This window comes from Lytechinus variegatus, chromosome 14 (genome assembly GCF_018143015.1).
Source record: "Lytechinus variegatus isolate NC3 chromosome 14, Lvar_3.0, whole genome shotgun sequence".
Lineage (NCBI taxonomy): Eukaryota > Metazoa > Echinodermata > Echinoidea > Temnopleuroida > Toxopneustidae > Lytechinus > Lytechinus variegatus.
The window spans coordinates 7,839,941-7,862,683 of record NC_054753.1 but is presented as its reverse complement, the minus strand read 5'-3'; the positions used below and the strand labels follow the sequence as shown (position 1 = coordinate 7,862,683).

General features: G+C 36.5%; 1 protein-coding gene across 1 annotated transcript; it reads right to left on the bottom strand.

Moving 5' to 3' along the window:
- Positions 1-17: 17 nt before the first annotated feature.
- Positions 18-11,100, bottom strand: LOC121427911 (A disintegrin and metalloproteinase with thrombospondin motifs adt-1-like). Its single transcript, XM_041624487.1, has 11 exons — positions 10,909-11,100; positions 9,109-9,426; positions 7,353-7,529; positions 6,614-6,793; positions 4,958-5,155; positions 2,699-3,502; positions 2,210-2,461; positions 1,785-2,027; positions 1,119-1,256; positions 473-601; positions 18-55 (listed from the first exon to the last, which is right to left on the bottom strand). Exons 1-11 carry the CDS (start codon positions 11,063-11,065, stop codon positions 18-20), a joined length of 2,634 nt encoding a protein of 877 aa, XP_041480421.1. The 5' UTR covers positions 11,066-11,100.
- Positions 11,101-22,743: the final 11,643 nt, after the last annotated feature.

Sequence of the window (22,743 nt, the reverse complement as noted above, 5' to 3'; positions counted from 1 at the left end):
AGATATAGAAGAGATTATTAGAACTTACCAACACTTTCACCTTTTACAGAGTTAACTGAAAACAAGTATATAATTTGAAGGAATGATAAATTATTAGGCATTAGAATTATGACATAGGTTATACACACGAATCACAAAAATCAACAAGCGTTATAGATTCCAACGTTTGGGAATATTTTTATTCAATAAATATGTTATATTTAACTTAAAAAAAAAAATTTGCAGGCAATTTACACAATCATGAACAGCATAGAAGTCCTCTGTATTTCAAATAGAGAAGGTACATTCATCAGTGTTGGTTCGCTGTCTGAAGGAGTGGGCAAATTTTCCCTTTCTTGGCAAAAGGAAGTGTGTTTGTCGCGATGATCACAACAATGAGCAAATAAATAATATGCAAATAAGAATTTTACATCCTTTTGCCCCTTAACATATTAACATTAAAAAGAGATGTCTCTTTGTCGAGTATCCTTACTTTTCAGTAGTACTACATGGCGTGTAAAAGTATTGTCTCCTGACTCCACTGCGCATGTGTAGATGCCTTCATCCTCGGCTTGCACTTGTTTGATTTCAAGATCCGCGAGGTTCTTTAACATGAAACGATCTGTTTAAAGGAGGAAAGAATGTGATGTGAGACCGCGACGATATTCCCTCAACAACCGTGTGTATGTGAAAACTTGTTTGAAATTTGTTGATGTAAAAACGCAATGTCTTTTTAAATATTTTCTTCTTCCGCTTTCCAAAGACGTATAACGAATCATAAAACGAGCAAATGCAATGAACAAGACGAAGGGAAGAATGTTGCGATCACATTGTTTCTTTTCTTTTAATGAACCATGAAAAATTAACAACATTGGTCTTTTAAGAAATGTCTGTCATTTCTTCTTCTTCTTTTCCCAAAGTCGTACTAAATCATCAACCGAATACTTACAGTAAACATAATGAAGACCGAATGCTGCGAACATTTTTTTGTTCCTTTTCATAAACGTGTTAACATCTACATCGGTCTTCAAAACTTCCCATAATTCGATAGATAAATTTGACGTCATAATTAAGGACGTCTCCCCTATCAAGGAGACTGGCGGCACCCCTGGCGAAACCACCAGAAGCAGGATACTCACCATTTAGCTTAATCGGTTCCTCGTTCTTTGACCAAACAACTTTTGATCCCGGATGATCTTCAACAAAGTAGTTGCCATAGCAACTGATGACGGCCCCCTTCCCGACCTCTGCTTGTAATTCGCTGATAGCAGTTCCATCTACACACGATGTAAGAAATGTTTCATTATGGTTGATGGTGAGAAATCCATGGTTTATTAAATCTGATAAGCAGTGAAACTATTTGAAACGACGAAGTGCAATTTTTTTCATTCCATTAAAGATCGAATATAAGGAATAGACGGATGCGAGATAGGGAAATGAAAAAGAAATGAGTGGAAAATGGAACCACAATAAAGCAAAGATACAAGTGAAATAACACGTAAGTTTTTTAATAGAGTATACGAACTTTGGCAATTTTTAAATAGGATTTTCCCCTTTTTTGTTTTTATCAAAATATCTTTTCTCAAAATAACTAAGAAGATGAACATTTTGCAATCCATCATAAATTAATTCAATATTTCATCTGATATTGTTTTCATATGAAAACAATATCGGATTTTCAGTTGGTCTCATCTATTGTTTATCCTTTTTCCCCCATTCGTTTATTACACTCACTTGTACTATATAATTGGAATAATTTGAATGGAATGTTTGTTTTATTCATAAAAAAAGAGAAAAGTACCAACCTTCACAAAGTTGATCTGCAAAACACTCTTCGGACTCAACATCGTCGCCATGGCAATCATCGGCTGAACAATGCCGAGTACGCATGCGCACACCCATTCCACACGTGACTGTGCAGGGTTCCCAGTCTCCCCAAGCGCTCCATCCATCTTCTCCTTCTCCCCTTTCCGCTTCACCTGTTTGTCCACCTCTAGCAGCAACATCTTCTCGCTGTTCTGCTGTTTGTATGCTGCCTCCTGCAGATTCTGTATATCAAAAGAAGTAACAGAGTCTCTCAATGACACAATTTTTGTGTTGTTTATCGGAAAGGAAGTTGACCGGATGTTTTCGACAGCACTTAATACCTTTTATTAATCAGGCTTCATTAATGTTGTTGTTTTATCAGGCCAAACATGTACTTTGTTTAGAACATGACAAAGAACCTTACCATAGGCCTTACCCACTCTGGGAGCTGCGTGTGCTTCAGGCGGTTGCCCAGAGACATCACACCGACCGGGGTCACACCGCTCCGTCTCTTCGACAACCATCGTCGACGTGGCGCACTGGGCTTCCTTTCCACTGATACATGTTCGGGTTCTCTTCTTGTGCCGATCGGCACACGAACAGGCTTGCCACTCAGACCACTTGTTGTAAATTGAGGTTACGTCTATAGATGGTGCTTTCGGTTTGGGTTGCGGCCCTAGGAAGAAGTAGAGTAAGAGAAGGGAGAGGTATATTGCTCCATTGTTTACCAAGGAAAGTTCAGCCATATATTTTTTTCTCTGTGGTGCAATGTTTGCAATGTTGTCTAAGTCAGTTAGTGATAAGAACTATTGCTTTGTTCAATAACAGTCAGAACGAGCTAAACAAGTTCTAACAAAAATTTAGTATATAATGGAAACGAATCAAGAAGAGTGAATACAAAAACTGAACCTACTAGATATTGTAGAAGACTTGCAGGGTTGTGTGCCACATTGATTGTTGTCCGTGTATTGTCCCTGGCAGCCCATAGCAAGTTTTTTATTAGTGTCCATGCATTCTCGCCATCGGAGACTAGTGCCACCCCCACAACTGGCGCTGCATTTACCCCACTTGCTCCACGTCGTCCACGAGACGGCACTAGTTCCCGTTCCCGACTTTGAGTTTGATGTACAAGGCGGAGACGCACAAGTACTAGATTCAACGTATTCTCCCTTGCAGCCAGATGAAGGTTTTTTCATAGCATCGGTACATTCTCGGCGCCGGGAACGACTGCCACTGCCACAACTAGCGCTGCATTTCGCCCATGCACTCCAGTTCGACCAAGAGACGGCATTACTCCGTGTAACTGAGGTTGAGACCAATCTACAAGGCGCAGACAAACAGCTACTGGATTCCAAGTTATTCCCACTGCAGCCCGTTGTAGGTTTTTTGTTGGCATCGGTGCATTCTCGACGTCGGGAGCGGCTGCCGCTGCCACAACTTACGCTGCATTTCGCCCATGCACTCCAGTTCGACCAAGAGACGGCATTACTCCGTGTAACTGAGGTTGAGACCAATCTACAAGGCGCAGACGAACAGCTACTGGATTCCAAGTGATTTCCACTGCAGCCCGTTGTAGGTTTTTTGTTGGCATCGGTGCATTCTCGACGTCGGGAGCGGCTGCCGCTGCCACAACTTACGCTGCATTTTGTCCATTCGCCCCAGGTTGACCAAACAGCGATCCGGACGCTGGCAACGCTGACTGGCTTATTTTCTTTCTCTGGAAACCATAAACAAAACGGAACATGTATCAAATAATTGCTCCCGCCTTTCAGAAATTTCCGAAACAATTTGTTTTAAAGGAAAATTTATACTGTAGCCCAACAAATCAGAAAGTCGACTTCAATGCGCGAGCCTATTTAGTTTGAAATCATGAAATCGGCGAGTGATAATCAATTCAAGTTGATCATTACTGAAACAACACGAGTCTGTTCTGAATGGACAATCTTTATTTCGACACGATATAATATTGTACTGAATTACCTAGTCACAATTCTGTATATTTACAATCATCAGGACAGAAACAGCATCTACTAAAAATCAGGGGTGGTATTCTGAGGTCATTTTATCTTTAAAATATTTTATTTTATCTCTTAAAATGAAATTGGTATTTTGAGATGAGATTTTATCTCGCATATAAAATTTTAGATTTTATCTTGCGTATAAATTTTATCTTGCGTATCTACAGATGATACGCAACAGAACAATGCCTGCGTACACATACCCATAGCGTATCTGGCCATTGCAACGCAGATTATGTGCTTGCGCCCAAGATACTTTGAAGAAAAAATAAAATAAACTTAAAAGAGGGTAGAGGCTATTTTATCTCTGCGACGTTGATTTCACCAGTATTTCTAGGTGAATTAACCCCAAATGGTGACATGAAAATGACGAAAAATTATATATTTATTGAGAATAACACCTTAACGTTGTTCCTGTACAATCAGAGAGTATTTCATAAGACTTTTCTTGACTAATATTGTCTTTGAAATGATGCTTGAAAAGATGCGATATAGACTTCGAAGAAAGATGAGAGTATTGTCCTTTTAGTTAAAAAGAAATCTCCGTAAAGACGCGCAAGCGTATAGTGCAAGCGTATTTGAAGTCAATAAATTGACGCAATCTCACCCCTTTGCCACACCTCCTGGCGGAATGGATTTTAATTGGTTGAGTGATATGAGAGAGCTATGAAAGCGCGTTTCTAATTGGATATTGATTAAAAAATAGGTGTGTCTTACAGAGATAAAATGAAGATAAAATGGTTCTCAGAATACCAATTCGGAGAGATTTTAAGGGTATTTTATCTCACTGATTTTAACGGAGATAAAATATTTTATTTTATCTGAGATAAAATGGATCTCAGAATACCACCCCTGGGCAATTGGCTCAAAAAAATAGCAGCCTGCTAATGTTCGGCCAAATCAGATTCTTCATTCAATAATCTAATTATCATTCGTTCCAATTACCAATCATTTTGAACTATGAATTCCATGCTAGGCGCAACTTCAAAGTTAAAGCATGGATTGTTGGTGTAATATACGTACATGTGTTATTTTTGCATCATCGAATTGTTGGCCTAGATTAGTGGGTTATGTACATGAACAGCGAATTTTGATCACTATCATAGTGTATAATATGGTGTAATGTAATATATTATAATATCGTTTCTTAATACTTGGGCAAGGTTGACTAATCCTGCAAATTTTCAGACGCCGGGTCTTTTCCTCCCTGGGATCTGCATAGTTACAACCCGTGGACGGATATCCCTGAAGCATACATGTCCTCTCCTGGAACGACTCTCCTGTTTGACCTCCGCACGTCTTGGTGCACTCCGTCCAAGAGCCCCACTGTGTCCAAGAAGGACGATCCGCGTCTGAAAATAAATATAATCAAAGACTTACATTAATTCCAAGACAAAGGGTGGGAGTGAGCAGTCAGAGATAGTACCTTGATGAAAACCATCTGTTTTCTTTTGTTTTCTTTTAGCTCTAAATTGTTGTAAGTCCCTCGTTCAATTAAACCTTATACAGGTATAGACCTCTTTGGAATTCCTTGGAACATTTCATGAATGGACATTTGGGTATTGTGTACAACAATCCAACCAGGCATGCCAGGCGAGCATTTTCGCTGCACGTTGTCCGATCTGACATCTTTCCTAGATTGTGATTGGCTGAGAGCCACTGTTACTATGGTGACTGTCGGATAAAACAGGATTTAAGGGACGAAACGTCCGACATACCCTTTCATGAAACATTCCCCAGGTGCTTCGCTCCTCGACCAGCCAAACAATGTGAAGGAAAATTTGATAGCCATGCAGGTTTGACAACTTGTAGTGGCAAGAACTATCTTTATCTCGCCTGAATCCTATCATGGTTTTAACCCTCAATAGACTGGGCTATTTCAACGCCTAAAAAGACTGGGGGGGGGGGGGGGGGCTGATTCAGCCCCCCCTTATGATCTCGGCCGTTGATCGCGCGATCGCGACGAAAATTGGCACACGCATTACCCATGGCATTATCTACAAAACTATAACATCAAATTCCGCTAAGATCTCATGTCTCATTAATTATGCTAATTTATGCGTAAAATCATAAGTTTGCTCTAATTAATAAAATAATGCCCCTGAAATGCTAATTTTTGTTTCACATACTCTAGATAGGCATCTGATCAAATTGATTTTAAAAAAATTTTAAAATCAAATTTATTTTCTTATGTATTCTATTGTTTTCTAAATTTCTTATGTATTTCTTTGTTTTTCGACTTTTTGTTTTTTATTGTTTTTTCAATGGAAATTGTCGGGGACTTTATTTTGACCATAAACAAGATAAAATCAATTGATTTTAAGCAGTAAAAGGAAAAATAATGAAACATTTATGAATTTTGGCTAAGAACACTATTTGCATTGGATTTGTACACAAATTCACGTTTTTGAGTAATTTTGGGTCTGCATGCACTTACGAAATGTTGCGTAATTTTGGAACCGCGTACCCGGGGGTCACAATTTTGGTCTCAAAAGTTGTGCGAGACTTGAAAGTAAAAAGTCAGCGAGCGACGCGGTCAAAAAAATTTGCGCAGCGGATTTATCGCGAAAAATGTCGAGGGGGGGGGGCTGAATCAGCCCCCCCGAGTCTTTTTATGGTTTTAGCATCCGAGTACGCAACGGGTAATTTTTTTTTCCATTTTTGTACTTAAATTGAAATAATTTTCATTTTTATTTTAAGCATGAACCGTGAGGGTAACTTCTTCACAATAATACGAGATGTATTTTACAAAGCTTATATGGTAATGGAAAGATAAAGATACAGGCAAAGACATGTTAACGGTTACCAACCTAAGAATTTGCACGCTGGCACACGGCAGTTCCGAGTTTGGCCACTTGGAACACCATTGCAACCTTCGGTTTTCTTTCCATCTTTTACACAATACCGCCAGCGCCATCTTTTTGACATGTTCCCACATGTCATGTGACATGTTGTCCATTGAGACCAGCCGCCCCATGCTACACCCGGAGCTGTTGGCGACAACATGAAAAGAAAATGGTTGATTATTGAAATGCAATCATTATAACATACTATACATGATGGCAAAGTATTTGATAAAGCTAACATAACAGTAACATGCCCATCGAGCTTAGCCCCTAGAAAATGAATATGATATAATGCAAATGATTATAAATAACTAACCATAACTTAAAATTGATTATATCAGTCATATTCTGGAGGAGTATATAAAACAGCCTCTTTTATAATCTTGTTAGATAGTTTTTTGGCCAGAAATAAGTCAGAGATGACACCCTAACATCCTATGCTTTCTTATAAAGTCATTGCATGCATGCCGAACCTAGATTGGGGTCAATTTAATTTGATCTCTTCCAGGTCTTCATAATCAAAGACACTATGTTTCGACTGTCAATGGTAACGATGTGCAGATTCAGTTGTTGATAGTCGGAGGCGGAAGACTCATTCACTTAATTTTAGGGTGGGGGGGGAGATAGGCCTAGTCTACCTGACCTTGAGACACCCCCTCCTTCTCCGTCCCGATACAATGACGCGCACAAGCATGATACTTACGAACTCCGTGTTGGCAGGGGTACAGGTTACAATCTCTGACGCGGAAATCATCTCCGTCACAGTTCCGACCTAACGAATTGCCCTTCATGCATGTTCGGTTGGCTGACTGCAAGCCCGGTCCACACGTAGCGCTACAGGAGGCCCATGGGGCCCACTGAGTCCACGTCCCAATTTGTCCTGTTACGTGCAATTCAAAAGAATTTCGAATTTTCAATTAAATTTTAAGATCTTCAATAAGAGAGAAAAAATAATAATTGAAAACGTATATTGATATCAAAGTGTGCCGACATACAGGGAATTCCCCCCTCCAGTATTTCTTTTATTTTGTTTGCAATAGATTTCTTGGAGCCTTTTCATACTGGACAGTAATATCTTTGTCAATGAGATAGCGAACACGGTAACATTACTCATTCAACATCCAATCAAAATTAAGATTCTCATGGTGAACGGCAAATTCTCCATTAATTCACCATTTGACATAGGTATATGAAATTTGATGACAACACACCCTCATTGTTTGCTTCCGTCCCTCTTTCAGCAGACGAGAAGCCAATGATCGTCTTATTGCCAAGTCGGGTAAACTAGTCAGTGGTTAATTTGTCGAAAATTGGTAAATCAAAGCAAAAGTTTCGTCCTGGAATCTGGGAAAAACAAGATATTTGCAATTTTCCATCATCTCCCAAACTAAGGACAACACTGCTCATCTTGGTTCACTTTTTGTTCTAGAAAGATCCCCTAGCTGTTCTTTGTCATTATTTTGACGGGCCTTTTCAATAGATTGACTGTGTTCTTGAATCCGCCTTGCGTCCAGGAGCGCAAACTCTCTAATTATCTTTAATGACCGATCGACGCGTCAACCGGGCAATAGGGAGTTTTGCCAATCACCTCGCAGATGACTTCTGGGAGGCAGAGAATCTGTTGTCAAAGCCCTTCATGACAAAGCAGTCTTTTCCGTGTTTAAATGTGATCGGCTTTTGGTTCAGAACCAAAAGCCGATACAGAATCGGCTTTTTTTGTTGCAGCATGTGCACGGTGTTTGTCGAAAATCGGTGAATCAAAACAGCAGTGTCGTCCTGGACTCTGGACAAACGACATATTACTTGTAATTTTTCGTCCGGTCCGAATTTTTGGACGATCTGCTGTCCCGTTCCACCAAACTTCAACAAAACCTCTCAGCTGTCCCATGTGATTTGACTTGCATTTTCAATGGATTTACCACGTTGCAGAATCCGTCCCATTTGTTGTAATGACCCTACTGTGCATGAGTATACCCACCCCCTCCCCCGTCTATCCAGAGCTAGCCGTCAGAGGCGACACTAACTTGTTATATTACTTGTAATTTTTCGTCCGGTCCGAATTTTCGGACGATCTGCTGTCCCGGTCCACCAAACTTTCAACAAAAATTGACGAGTGGCGACCCTACTGTGCATGAGTATACCCCCCCCTCCCCCGTCTATCCAGAGCTAGCCGTCAGAGGCGACACTAACTTGACATATTACTTGTAATTTTTCGCCCGGTCCGAATTTTCGGACGATCTGCTGTCCCGGTCCAACAAACTTTCAACAAAAACCTCTCAGCTGTCCCATGTGATTTGACTTGCATTTTCAATGGATTTACCACGTTGCAGAATCCGTCCCAGTTGTTGTAATGAAAAAAAACTCCCTAAAAGTTAACGAGTGGCGACCCTACTGTGCATGAGTTACCCCCCCCCCCCTCCCCCGTCTATCCAGAGCTAGCCGTCAGAGGCGACACTAACTTGTTTCTTCTAGCGTGCAAGGACCAGCGTGGCAGCTCCGTTCTTCCCTTTCAGATACCTTCGATGGTGTTCCGTTTGGACCACATTTTTTAGAATATTGATAAGTCCTGAGAAGCAGGTCTTTCTGACAGACGCGTTTCCGCCACTGCGTTCCATAACTGCCACATTGGACGTCACAATGCGCCCACCCTTGCCATCCAGTCCAGCCAGTCTTGAAAACGGTGCCGGGCGGCGCAGTCGGGGGTGGTCGGATTTGTGACGCGGGAACGTATCTCTTTGGATTTTTAAGGCGATACGCCAATCTTTCCGCCTGGCTCTCTGTAAAAAGACAAGATAATTACAACACGAAATGAAATTTCAATAGACCTCATATTCTGATTTTGATACCTCTTCAGCATGAAGTGAGTTTTGAGAAGGTAAATAACGTTTGAAAATACTAATATGTGTAGGGTGAGGTAGAGCCAGATAAAAATCAATCATTGCATGTTAATAAACACTAACTATTCAGGTTGATTTATTCAATATTAGAGTTATTGTTGTCTTTATGATTATCATTATTCTTATTATCATGATCATGTTTATTAACATTATTGCTATTAATATGATTATGATTAATATTCTTATTACAGTTTCTCAGTGTACAGATGGGGAAGGAGGGCGCCCCCTCACACACATAAATTTAATAGAAATATTATTTTCTGAATATTATGTCAAAATCTATCGAAAAGTTTGTTTTTTTATACTAAAATGGCAATTTAGCCCAAAAATTTAGAGGGGGGGGGGTCCACCTGAAATTTTGGGATGGACACAGGTAAAAAATTTGACAAGCCTAAAAAAAAGGGGCTATCAACAAAAAATATTTAGGGGGGACTGTCCCCCACTTAAATTTAGCTGCTGGATGATTATGGTTTATTTGGTATGGTAAAATACTGCTTCAAAACAAATAATTCTAAATAAAGATTTTGTGAAAAATTCAGAATTTTTTTTCTTGTAAATAGTGTAAATATGTTCACTGAAAATGGTCGAAATTTTCTGCAACAGTAATAAGTAGAATTAGTACTGAATTTGATGTACAATATTGATATTTAGTTAAAGTTATTGTTTAAAGTATGATAATTACATTTTTTGGGGGCTTACCTAGATTAGCATCTTGCTATTATGTTAGCTCCAATTACCAAAATGTTTTGTTTATATATGATGTACTATTCCTTGTAATTGTACCTGACAGTGATATTTGGTAATAAATTCAATTCAGTTCAATCAATTCAATATTTTTCGCAATTTGTCATGTCGACTATAGAGTGACCGCAATATCAGTCATTGTAAATGTACAAGCCAGGATAAAAGTCCTACAAGTCTTACAGACTACGAAGTTCTCTTGACGTCCATGCTCTCAGTCACCCACCTTTTATAACAAAGATTACACTATTGGAGATCGTGCCCTATAGTACTGCACCCAAACTCTGGAATAGTCTTCCTTCCTCAATAAGAAATACATTATCTATAACCTTCTTAAAAGCTAAACTAAAAATCTTCCTTTTTCAAGAGAGTATTAATAATTAAGTCACTTTTTGTTATATATAATTTGTAGAGATAGTAGGCTTCCCTTTTCCAGTCATTATAACTTAATGGTACTTTCGTGTATTTATCTTGTTAACTATTTTACCTTTTATTTTTTGTAATGCGCAGTTGAGTATATTCAAATACAAATTGCGCAAAATAAAAATGTACAATTCTTTATTATTATTAAATCACCAGCTTAGAAAATGACAAAGCCATGCTTTCCATGCATATACGTACTGAACATTAATGCAAGAAGGCATCGTTGGTTGAAGCAGTCAGAAATTTCCACCTTCTCCTTCTCGTCTCCGCATCCGTCTGCTTCTCTTCCCATCACATCCTGGCACGATCGATATCGCTTGGTAGTGCCTACCCCGCAGGAGGCGCTGCAAGGCATCCATTGGCCCCACTCACTCCATCGGGAATAGTAGGCCGTGGAGCAAATGACCATTGCTGGAGGGATGTAGAAATCAACATAATCATTACAGTGGCCCCGGCCCTGGAACGGTTTTGAAAGTAGGTGGGGAGGGGGGGGGGGGGGGGGGGAATGGCACCCACCGGCAACGTTATATAACAGTTATTGTATTTGCTAACTGTACATGGCAACATCCAATCAAAGTCAAATATTCTATGGAAGTTATCGTTAATGGATGGCAACCTCCAGCCTGACACTGAACGTTGCGAGCCTGCAGACATCTGAAGTCAGGGTACAAGATGGGAATTACAATATGACGAGACTCAGCAAGAGATTAAACAACATTGTGCTGCACTCGACCCAGGCGAGGTGAATGGGTGCCCGGTAGAAAGAATTTCCTCGAATGATCGAATGCCCGATCATGGTAGCCGTGCTAAAGCTGGGGTTATCAAGGGCGTTACACAGTAAAAACGATGTTAAAGATTTTACACAACGCTGTTTACTATATGAACCTTACAGTATTTGTTTAACCGTCAAAACAATCATGCTTAATTTATTGAAGATTAGATATTGAAAATTAAACTTTGTTGCTTAAGATTTAAACACTTGTTGAAGCCGTTTAAACAATTACTGTAAGGTTCATACAGTAAACAGCGTTGTATAATCTTTTTTTACTGTGTACCTGTGGTGCACTGGGTGCCCTTTCCTCTCCCGCTTTGGCGGAGGAGCTTCGACACTGGCAAGCAAAACAAAATTTGTACCCCTTCTTTTGCTGTCAACATCTGATTTTCTAAATTATTTAGTTCCACCTCTTTAAAGGGGAAGTTCACCCTGACAAAAAGTTTATTGTAAAAATAGCAACAAAAAAATAATAAAAAATATTGCCGAAGATTTGAGAAAAATTCATCAAATAATTAAAAAGTTATTAGAATTTAAATGATTTGATTTGTGACGTCATATGCGAGCAGCATTCCTACATAGCGAATGGTAAAAAATCAATGAAATGTCATTTTCTCAGAAAATTGAAAATGGTTTTCACTGTAACTTTTGTATATCAATAGACAAATCATTTCACACCCGATCATGAAAAGAAAACAAAATTAAGTCATCACGAACCATACAAAATTTGAAATTCTTACATTTTACATTACATAACACACGGGGCGGCTGCTCGTTTATGACGTCACAAATCCAAAATTTTGAACTCTAATAACTTTCTTACTCTTTAACGGATTTTCCTCAAACCTTCACCAATATTTTTTACTATTTTATCTGCTATTTTTACAACAAGTTTTCTTCAGGGTGAACTTCCCCTTTAAGATGTGCACCCTCATACCACTTTAGTTCCACATTTGGTTCCACCTTTCCATGTTCAAACCAGCCAACGCCCTTGGTAATAATAACATTATCATGTTAAGCAGGGCCAGTTGGGAGAACAGTTTTTTTTTACTTGAAGTGGCTACCTTGTGTGTAAAATATGACGTTATTGTTATTATTTTTATTATCAGTTCTTATTGTTCATTATTGTTTATATTTTTGTTGTTGTTATTATCATTATTATTATTTTATCATTATCATCATTATTTTTAATATGAGGTTTATGTTATTCCGATATTGGTAAAGCGATGTACCCACTGTCCTCGAACTCAGGGATTTAAATGGTTTTACATTACAATGGATCTGTCGCTGTATAATTAATGAATTCTTGTTGAGTGCCTTTATTTTCAGACTTGCTAATCGTATATAAATATACCTGGTGTCTGCCGGTTCTAGCCAATGGAAAGACGCACAAAGTATGCAAAGTTCACATCTACGATAGATCGTCTTGATCTACATCCGGGTGGGTGTTTCATGAAGCTGTTCTAAATCTACGAGCGACTTTACAAACGATCGCTGAACTTTTCTTGGGGTTAATAATGCGCGACAAATTTTCCTTGGTGTGAATTTAACTCCTATAACGGGACCTTAGATAGGCCTAGCGCAGGCCATCTTAACTTTGAAACCTACAGTGCATTCTCGATCTCCATGCAGCCGAATTCCGGGGAGAGTTTTGTCAAAATTTTTGTCCGACAAAACATAGTTTTCAGATCTGACAACTTTCCTTAATTTTGATTGGCTGAGAAGCGCTGTCACTATGGTAACTGTCGGATATAACCTATATCATTTCATGAAACGCTCTTAGACTAGATCTAATTCGAATTGGGGTTATCAAAATTTATAACTTGTGATATCAAAAATTTAATATAACTAATCCCTTTCTTGTGTCATGAAAAAATTAGATAAAAAAATAGATCAAAGTTAACGTATGAATTAGATCCTATGTCTGCGCACCTTACAGTCTAACCAAGATTAATCATGCCTATATATTTTTTATTTCACAAAAAATGATTTGATAATGTTTTTATATTCTTATACCGTAAGGGCACTAGTATTCAACCCGTTTGGAGAGTTTCCTCAAATGTATAGAAACATAGAATTTACCTGAATTTCAGACCCGTCTTATTTCTAAGAGCAAATGCTGGTTATTCTTTTTCCGTTATTTTTTTCTTCAACCAGTCGACTGTGTGCGCGGGCGATCGAATTATACGGCGACGGTTTTTTGCACTAGTATTCAACCTAGCGATGAAAGATGGTCCTGTCTCTCAATCTGCCCTTGTCCCATCTGACTATGGACTAGACCATTTGAGATGAGACCAAACAGGGAATTAATCAAAGCCAGAGACTTACATAGATCTAGATCTAATTTACCAAAACCCTTTTGAGATTTGCTATATCTATCCTCACTAGGTTGAATACTAGTGCAATTCAGTGCAAAAGGCCATCGGCGCATAATTCGATCCTACGCGCATACAGTCGACAGATTGATAAAGAAAATACCGACAACAGATTACCCTGGAAATAACAAAGGTATGAAATTAAGATAGTTTCCATATTTCTAAATATTTTTGGAAATATGTCAAAATCTTTGAATTATGCTAGGTTGAATACTAGTGCCCTTACGGTATATAAGTGAACCAAAAATCTCAGAAATTTTTTAAGAAATATATTATTTTTGGTGAAAAAAACAAACCTCGGCCAGTCATTTTTAGATTGAACACAAGACTTTTCATGAGAAAAGCTGCATTTCATTTTATGGCGTCGCATTAATTGCCAAGATTTTCATTACTTTTCAACCCTTTTGATTCGTATTTGAGTCATATTTTCTAATGAATATCTTTCTATAATGAAAAATAATGGCAGACCGCCGTTTCTGACACCATTGAGAAAATATAAATCTAGACCCTCCAATGAAACTTTTGCTGAAATAAAGTCTTCCTAGGCTAACGACACCTTCAGGTTTAATGCAAAATGCGGAGTTGCAAGTGAAATTAAGGTCACAAAATCAGTCACAAATCTGGAAATTAATTGCAAATCCACACATGATTGATTGGTCTGCTTCTTGAAACTAGTGAAAATAAATTTAGTAAAGTTACAAGTGATATAGATTAGCAGCATAAATATGCAATGGATTGCAAATATTTTCTTGCAACAACCCCGTATTGTAGAGCGGATTAGCCGAACAATTGTGCAAATTATGACTAAAGCATGAAACTTTCACAAGTATTAGTATATGCCGTAAGATTTATTTTAAAGATGGGAGGTAAATCTAAAAATGCCATTTTCGGCCGTTGCCATGGCAACGGAATAATTTCTCAAAAATGACATACATTCCCATGTAAATGGTAAATAAACATGATATAGATGAATAAAATGATAATTTTCAAGCTTCCAATTGAATATATATAAAATTTAGAAACATTCAAAATCAACAAGATAGTTCCAATTGGTCTGTTGCCATGGCAACGGCTTGTTTTTCCCCAGAAAAATAAAAATTTTGATTAAAAAAAACGTAGAATATGATTTATCTTTAATTTCCCCTAATTTTACAGTGTTAAACAAAGATATTTTGGTTGCTAGATGTATAAATTATATCTCAAGCCATTGCCATGGCAACCAAATAACAACTAATTTACAAAAATAACATGGTTGACAAGACAATGGGCAGGTGGAAAAATCAACTGGAATTGACTTAATCTGTATGCTTTAGTTTTGACCCCCTCATTTGAACCAAAAATACAGAAAGTGTTCTGCAGGAGTTCTTTATAAAGATAAAACTTTATGTTGCATTGGTAATGCTTCAATTAAATTTAAAAAAAAAACAATGTTGCAAAGATCCTGTTGCCATGGCAACAGCTTATTTCCCTCTAGAAAGGTAAAAATATTGATAAAAATGTAGAATACATGTATGATCATCAGTCCATTTTCAATCATTTTTGAGGTACTAATCGGGATATGCTTGTGACTAAATTTATAAATATAACATCTTAAGTCATTGCCATGGCAACCAGATAACATCTAATTAAAAACAACAACAACAGGGATGACAAGGTTATGGAAAGGTGAAAAGTACAATAAAAAATAACTTATATGTACATGCATAAGGTTTGACCTATTCAATTGATTTAGGGGAAATAATACAGTGAGTGTTCTGCATGAACTAATTGGAATGATACAGATTGATGTTGCCTTGGTAATACTTGAATTAAATAAAAAGAAACAATGTTGCAAAGATCCCGTTGCCATGGCAACAGCTTATTTCCCTCTAGAAAGGTAAAAATATTGATAAAAATGTAGAATACATGTATGATCATCATTCCATTTTCAATAATTTTGAGGTACTAATCGGGATATGCTTGTGACTAAATTTATAAATATAACATCTTAAGTCATTGCCATGGCAACCAGATAACATCTAATTAAAAACAACAACAACAGGGATGACAAGGTTATGGAAAGGTGAAAAGTACAATAAAAATTAACTTATATATACATGCATAAGGTTTGACCTAATCAATTAATTTAGGGGAAATAATACAGTGAGTGTTCTGCATGAACTAATTGGAATGATGCAGATTGATGTTGCCTTGGTAATACTTTTTTTCAAGGATAAAGATCAAAGTTGTAAATGGTCTGTTGCCATAGCAACGGATCATTTAGTACCAATTTTTATTAAAAAAGGACTATAGAATCTTATTTTTCTTGCATTTCCCCTAATCTTAGTGTGTTAAACATCGATATGTTTGATGCAAAATGTTTAAATAACATCTAAAGCTATTGACATGACAACCAAATAATATCTAATTTCCAAAAATATTAATTTGGATGACAATATCATATAAGTTTTGAACAAAAATTACAGTGAGTGTTCTGCATTAGTACAATAGCATGATAAACTGATGCTGCTTTGGTAATGGTTGAACTTAATGACATCAATGTTTGCAAATGTGTGTTCGGTTGCCATGGCAACGGATCATTTTTTTCTCCAAAAAAGACCATCTTTGATTAAAAAAATACCTAGTAGAATCTTATAGTTCATTTATTTCCTCTAAAGTTAGTTGCCAAAGATACGCGTACATTTTTGTTGTTAAATGTATAAATAACATATTGAGGCATTAATATTGCAATAACATAACATTTAATTTACCCCAAAAAACTATAGCTGACAAAATAATGGACAGACAGAAAATACAATAAAATTAACTTAATATGCGCAAGATTGGACCTGCTCTTTTACATGTAATTTTGAACAAGAGTTACTTTAAGTGTTATGCATTGTTTCATTAGGTTGACAAAAATACTTTTGGTAATGCTTGAACATAATGATGAATATCAATGTTGCAAATGGCTCCAGAAAAGTACAAATTTTAATAAAAATATGTTTATTTATTTCTTTTTTCCCCTTTTTAGGGGGGTGCTGAACATAAAAATGCTAAATGATAAGCACAATCTTGTTTCATTATACATGGCATCGAAATAAGACCTACAAAAATCGTATCAGAGTTTTGTGGGCTCAAATAAATGCCCGAACTCGATGCTGGACAATTTCGTTCAAAGTATTCGCAGGCGGCCATTTTGAAGAAAGCGTCTTGGGGTGATATGTGTTTTAAAGCTGTTCATCATATCAATATATAAGGGGATTATAGGGGTTGATAACTCAAAATCTTAGGTCTATGTAAGGAGTCGACATGGTCTTGATATCCAAATCAAGGTAAATACAGTAAATCATCTTTTACATGGAGATCATTGAAATCATGCCTTGTCTGACTGTTTTAGCATACTTGGCTTGAAATATGATAGCAAAGCACTATTAAGCATCATCTGCCAGGATACGCCTATTTCCTGCATATAAATATCAGAAAATTGTTACTTTTTTGAAATTCCCAACATTTTTTTAAATTCCTGAATATTGCCAAAAATTAAAAAAATTCCCACAAAAGTCAACCCTTCTCCCCCAAAAAAAAAAATCATTACTAAAAAAAATAAAGAGAAAGTGAAAGAGAGATGGATGAAATATTATTTTACGAATAATGTACCCAAAATGAAAAAAAATGAAATTTTTTGCTCTGTCGCTGGCTCGGTGAGAACATTTTAAAGTAAATTTTGCTCGATACGTCATATCTGGCCCCCTCAAAATTACACTGCTGATTTTGACGAAGAAAATTTTGTAATACTGTGATAATTTTTAAAGTTACGTATGAATCTATTCAACACGAAGTTTAATCTATTCACTGGTTATTTTACATGAAAAGTAGACTGGTCAAATACGATAAAAAAAATACCCTTACTGGTTGAAAGGTTAAAAATAATTTAAGCACTAAAGGGTGTTCCAAGATGGTGCCCTCACTGGCTGCCGTGAGCTAAAAATCCACAATTTATCCATTACTTGATAAAATGGCTTTAATTTGGTTTCTATTCATTGGTTTTAAGGATCAAATAGTACATTTGGCCAAATACAGGGACAGCCAGTGGTTTGGAATGTCCAAAAATCCAAGATGGCTTCGAAAAATTGAATCTAGAATGGTTGCTGATACCTAAAGCGTACATAGCTCATTTCATATTGGCCTAGAGGATGATATATTGGTGTCTAAATCATTGGTTTCAAGAGTCTAATAATATTAGGACAAGTTACAATGACAATCAGGTGTGTTCGAAAATCCAATATGGCTTCCAAAAACTATTCTAAAACGGTTGCTGATACTTGAAAATGGAATAGCTCCTTTTATATTCACTTGTGAGATATGATTTTGGTGTTGAAACCATAGCTTCAAGAGTCAAATAATAAATTAGGACATAGTTTGTTCAATATCTGTCTGGGGAATATGATTTGTTATTTCAAGGGTCAATACATAAGGACAAGCTACACGGATAGTCAGTGGTCTAGTATGTCCACATTTCCAAGATGGCTTACAAAAAAGTTTTGTAAAACCATGTCTAATGTTATTTCAAATAAACATTGGTTGTTCAATATCTGTCTGGGGAATATTATGTTGCTGTCTAACTTAGTTTAAAGGGTGGTGTAATGAATTAAGACAAGTTACAAGGACAGTCATTGGTCTGATATGTAAAAAAAACGCAAGGTGACTTACAAAAATGGGGTCTTAAATTGACGGTTTTTAATAAGATTTGACGTAGCTCATTCTATATCCGTCTGTGAGATGTGATTCTGGTGTCTAAACCATAGTTACAAGAGTCAAATAATAAATTAGGACATAGTTTGTTCAATATCTGTCTGGGGAATATGATTTTGATGTCTCAACCATTATCATAAAACCGTTTTTTGATGCATTAGAACAAGTTACAAGGACAATCAATGGAGTGATATGTTAAAAATCCAAGATGGCCTCCAAAATGGGGTCTAAATTGACTGTTGTTACTTCAAAATGGACATATAGTTCATTAATAATACACATTGGGGATATGATTTTGGTGTCTACACAAGTGTTTCAATGGTCAACTAATACTGTACATTGTGTCTAGTTGAATAGACAGTCAGGCGTCAGTACTGTGTCCAAAAATTCAAAGATTGTTTCAAAAATGGGGGTTTTAATGTTACTTAAAAGTGGACATAGTACATTAAAATACACATTGGGATGTTGTTTTGGTGTCTACACTAAGATTTCAAGGATCAAATGATACGTTGGGACTGGTTACAATGATGTATAATTGTCCATTTTGCCTGAAAATCCAAGATGGCTTCCAAAAAATTTTAAGCAACAGGCTCCAATTCAATAGACTCCGATTGTTTGAAGCCATATTCGATGTTGGATCATACTGGATTACTGACTGTCCTTGTGTCCTTGTGAATTGTTCCAATGTTCATGATGTATTTACTGACTTTAAAAACCATGATTTAGATATCAAAATAATATGCACTTGGCAGATATTACACGAAATATGTCTATTTGTTAGTAACAGGGGCTATTCTATATTCCATTTTTGGAAGCCACCTAGGATTTGTGGACATACTTGACCACTAACTGTTCTTGTAACTTGTCCTTATGTATAGTTTGACACATTTCACTATGGCATAAACTTATTCCAGGAAATTAAACAAACTACGTTGTTTAATGCAGCAACAGCAATTTTAGACTCCATTTTCAAAGCCATCTTGGATTTCTTTTAAAATACAGGACAACTGACTGTCCGTGTAACTTGTCATAATGTATTACTTGACCATTGAAACCATGGTCTAGACACAAAATCATATAATTATCCCAGACGGATATGAAGTGAGCTATGTCCATTTATATATCAACAGCCATTTTAAACTCCATTTTTGGAAGCCGTCTCAAGGTCTTGGACACATCAGACCACTACAGTTTTTCTAATCAAAACTGGTACTTTTCTTGGGAAAATGAGCAGTTGCTATGGCAACAGATCATTTGCAACGTTGATATTTATCATTGAATTCAAGTATTACCAAGGCATCATCAATGTTTATCATTCTAATTAGTTCATGCAGAACACTCATTGTATTGTTTCCCCTAGATTGAGGTCAAACCTTATGCATGCACATTAAGTGAATTTTCACCTGTCCATAGTCTCCATACCCTTGTCATCCATGTTGTTTTTGAAAAAAAATAGATGTTATCTGGTTGCCATGGCAATGGCTTAAGATGTTATATTTATAAATCTAGTCACAAACATATCTTGATCAGTACCTTAAAATAATTGAAAATGGAAAGATGATCATACATGTCTGTATTCTACATTCTTATCAATATTTTTACCTTTCTACAGGGAAATAAGCTGTTGCCATGGCAACGAGCCCTTTGCAACATTTTTAAAAGAATTTAATTCAAGCGTAACCAAGGACACATAATTTTTTTATCTTTCTAAAGAACTCCTGCAGAACTCATTCTGTACTTTATGTTCAAATGAGGGGTTCAAAACTTAAGCATACACAGATTAATTCTGATTGTATTTTCCACCTGTCCATTGTGTTGTCAACCATGTTTTTTTTTCAAATTAGATGTAATTTGGTTGCCATGACAATGGCTTCAGATATTATTTGTATGTTAACAGCAAACATATCAATTCTTATCACAAAATTAGGAGGAAAGGAAAGAAAAAATCAGAGTCTATAGTCATTTTTCTAATTAAAACTAGTACTTTTCTTGGGTAAATGAGCCGTTGCTATGGCAACAGGTCATTTGCAACATTGATATTTATCGTTGAATTCAAGTATTACTAAGGCAACATCAATGTTGGACATTGTAATTAGTTCATGCAGAACACTCACTTTATTATTTCCCCTAAATTAATTGAGTAGGTCAAACCTTATGCATAAAAGTTATTTTCATTGTATTTTTCACCTATCCATAACCTTGTCATCCCTGTTGTTGTTGTTGTTTTAATTGAATGTTATCTGGTTGCCATGGCAATGACTTAAGATGTTTTATATATATATAAATTTAGTCACAAACATATCTCGATTAGTACCTTAAAATTATTGAAACTGGAATGATGATCATACATGTATTATACATTTTTTATCAATATTTTTACCTTTCTAGAGGGAAATAAGCTGTTGCCATGGCAACGGGTTCTTTGCAATATTGTTTCTTTTTATTTAATTCAAGTATCACCAAGGCAACATCAATCTGCATCATTCCAATTAGTTCATGCAGAACACTCACTGTATTATTTCCCCTTAATTAATTGAGTAGGTCAAACCTTATGCATGTACATGTAAGTTAATTTTTATTGTACTTTTCACCTTTCCATAACCTTGTCATCCCTGTTGTTGTTGTTGTTTTTAATAAGATGTTATCTAGTTGCCATGGCAATGACTTAAGATGTTATATTTATAAATTTAGTCACAAGCATATCTCGATTAGTACCTCAAAAATGATTGAAAATGGACTGATGATCATACATGTATTCTACATTTTTATAAATGTTTGTATGATGGTGGGCCCCAAGTCTGCGCACCTAACAATTTGAGCTAAGATTTAACATGAATTTCTTCTTATTTCACAAAATCTTTCAGTTGATAATGTTCCTTACATTATAATGAGTTAGTGTGCCAAATATCTCATAAAAATTTAAAATAAATATATGATTTTCTTGGAAAAAACCTTGGGCAGTCATTTTCAGATTGAAAAAAAAAATGGTACCCCATGTCTGCGCACTCATTCACTTTGCACACGATTCGGGGATTTTGATGACAAAAGGCTGCATTTTGAGACCGTCACATGAAATGCTCTGAATTCATCATTTTTCCACCATTTTGAGTCGGATTTTTTTATGAATACCTGTCTATGCATTGAATGTGCAAAGTTCGTGCTCGTTGCGTATATTCTTTTACTAGAATCGCGCAGATACGCGGGTGCGCAGACTTGGGAGACCGCGCAGACATGGGAGAACTGACCATACCTTTCTAGAGGGAAATAAGCTGTTGCCATGGCAACGGGATCTTTGCAACATTGTTTTTTTTTATTTAAGCCAAGCGTTACCAAGGCAACATAAAGTTTTATCTTTATAAAGAACTCCTGCAGAACACTTTCTGTATTTTTGGTTCAAATGAGGGGGTCAAAACTAAAGCATACAGATTAAGTCAATTCCAGTTGATTTTTCCACCTGCCCATTGTCTTGTCAACCATGTTATTTTTGTAAATTAGTTGTTATTTGGTTGCCATGGCAATGGCTTGAGATATAATTTATACATCTAGCAACCAAAATATCTTTGTTTAACACTGTAAAATTAGGGGAAATTAAAGATAAATCATATTCTACAACGTTTTTTTAATCAGAATTTTTATTTTTCTGGGGAAAAACAAGCCGTTGCCATGGCAACGGACCAATTGGAACTATCTTGTTGATTTTGAATGTTTCTAAATTTTATATATATTCAATTGGAAGCTTGAAAATTATCATTTTATTCATCTATATCATGTTTATTTACCATTTACATGGGAATGTATGTCATTTTTGAGAAATTATTCCGTTGCCATGGCAACGGCCGAAAATGGCATTTTTAAATTTACCTCCCATCTTTAAAATAAATCTTACGGCATATACTAATACTTGTGAAAGTTTCATGCTTTAGTCAAAATTTGCACAATTCTTGTGATTTTTGGAGCTTATCCGCTCTACTAGTAGAATTCTTACCTTGGATACTAATCAATATGAACACCAGCCGTCTTCTGAATTCTTGCATCAGGGCGGTCGCCTCGAAACCTATCAAAACATAAGCCGCTTGTAAGCAAACATATTCCTTAAAGTGGAAACTCTGTTTTGTTTCAAACAGTTGCCTTGCCTTACATGACACGAATAGA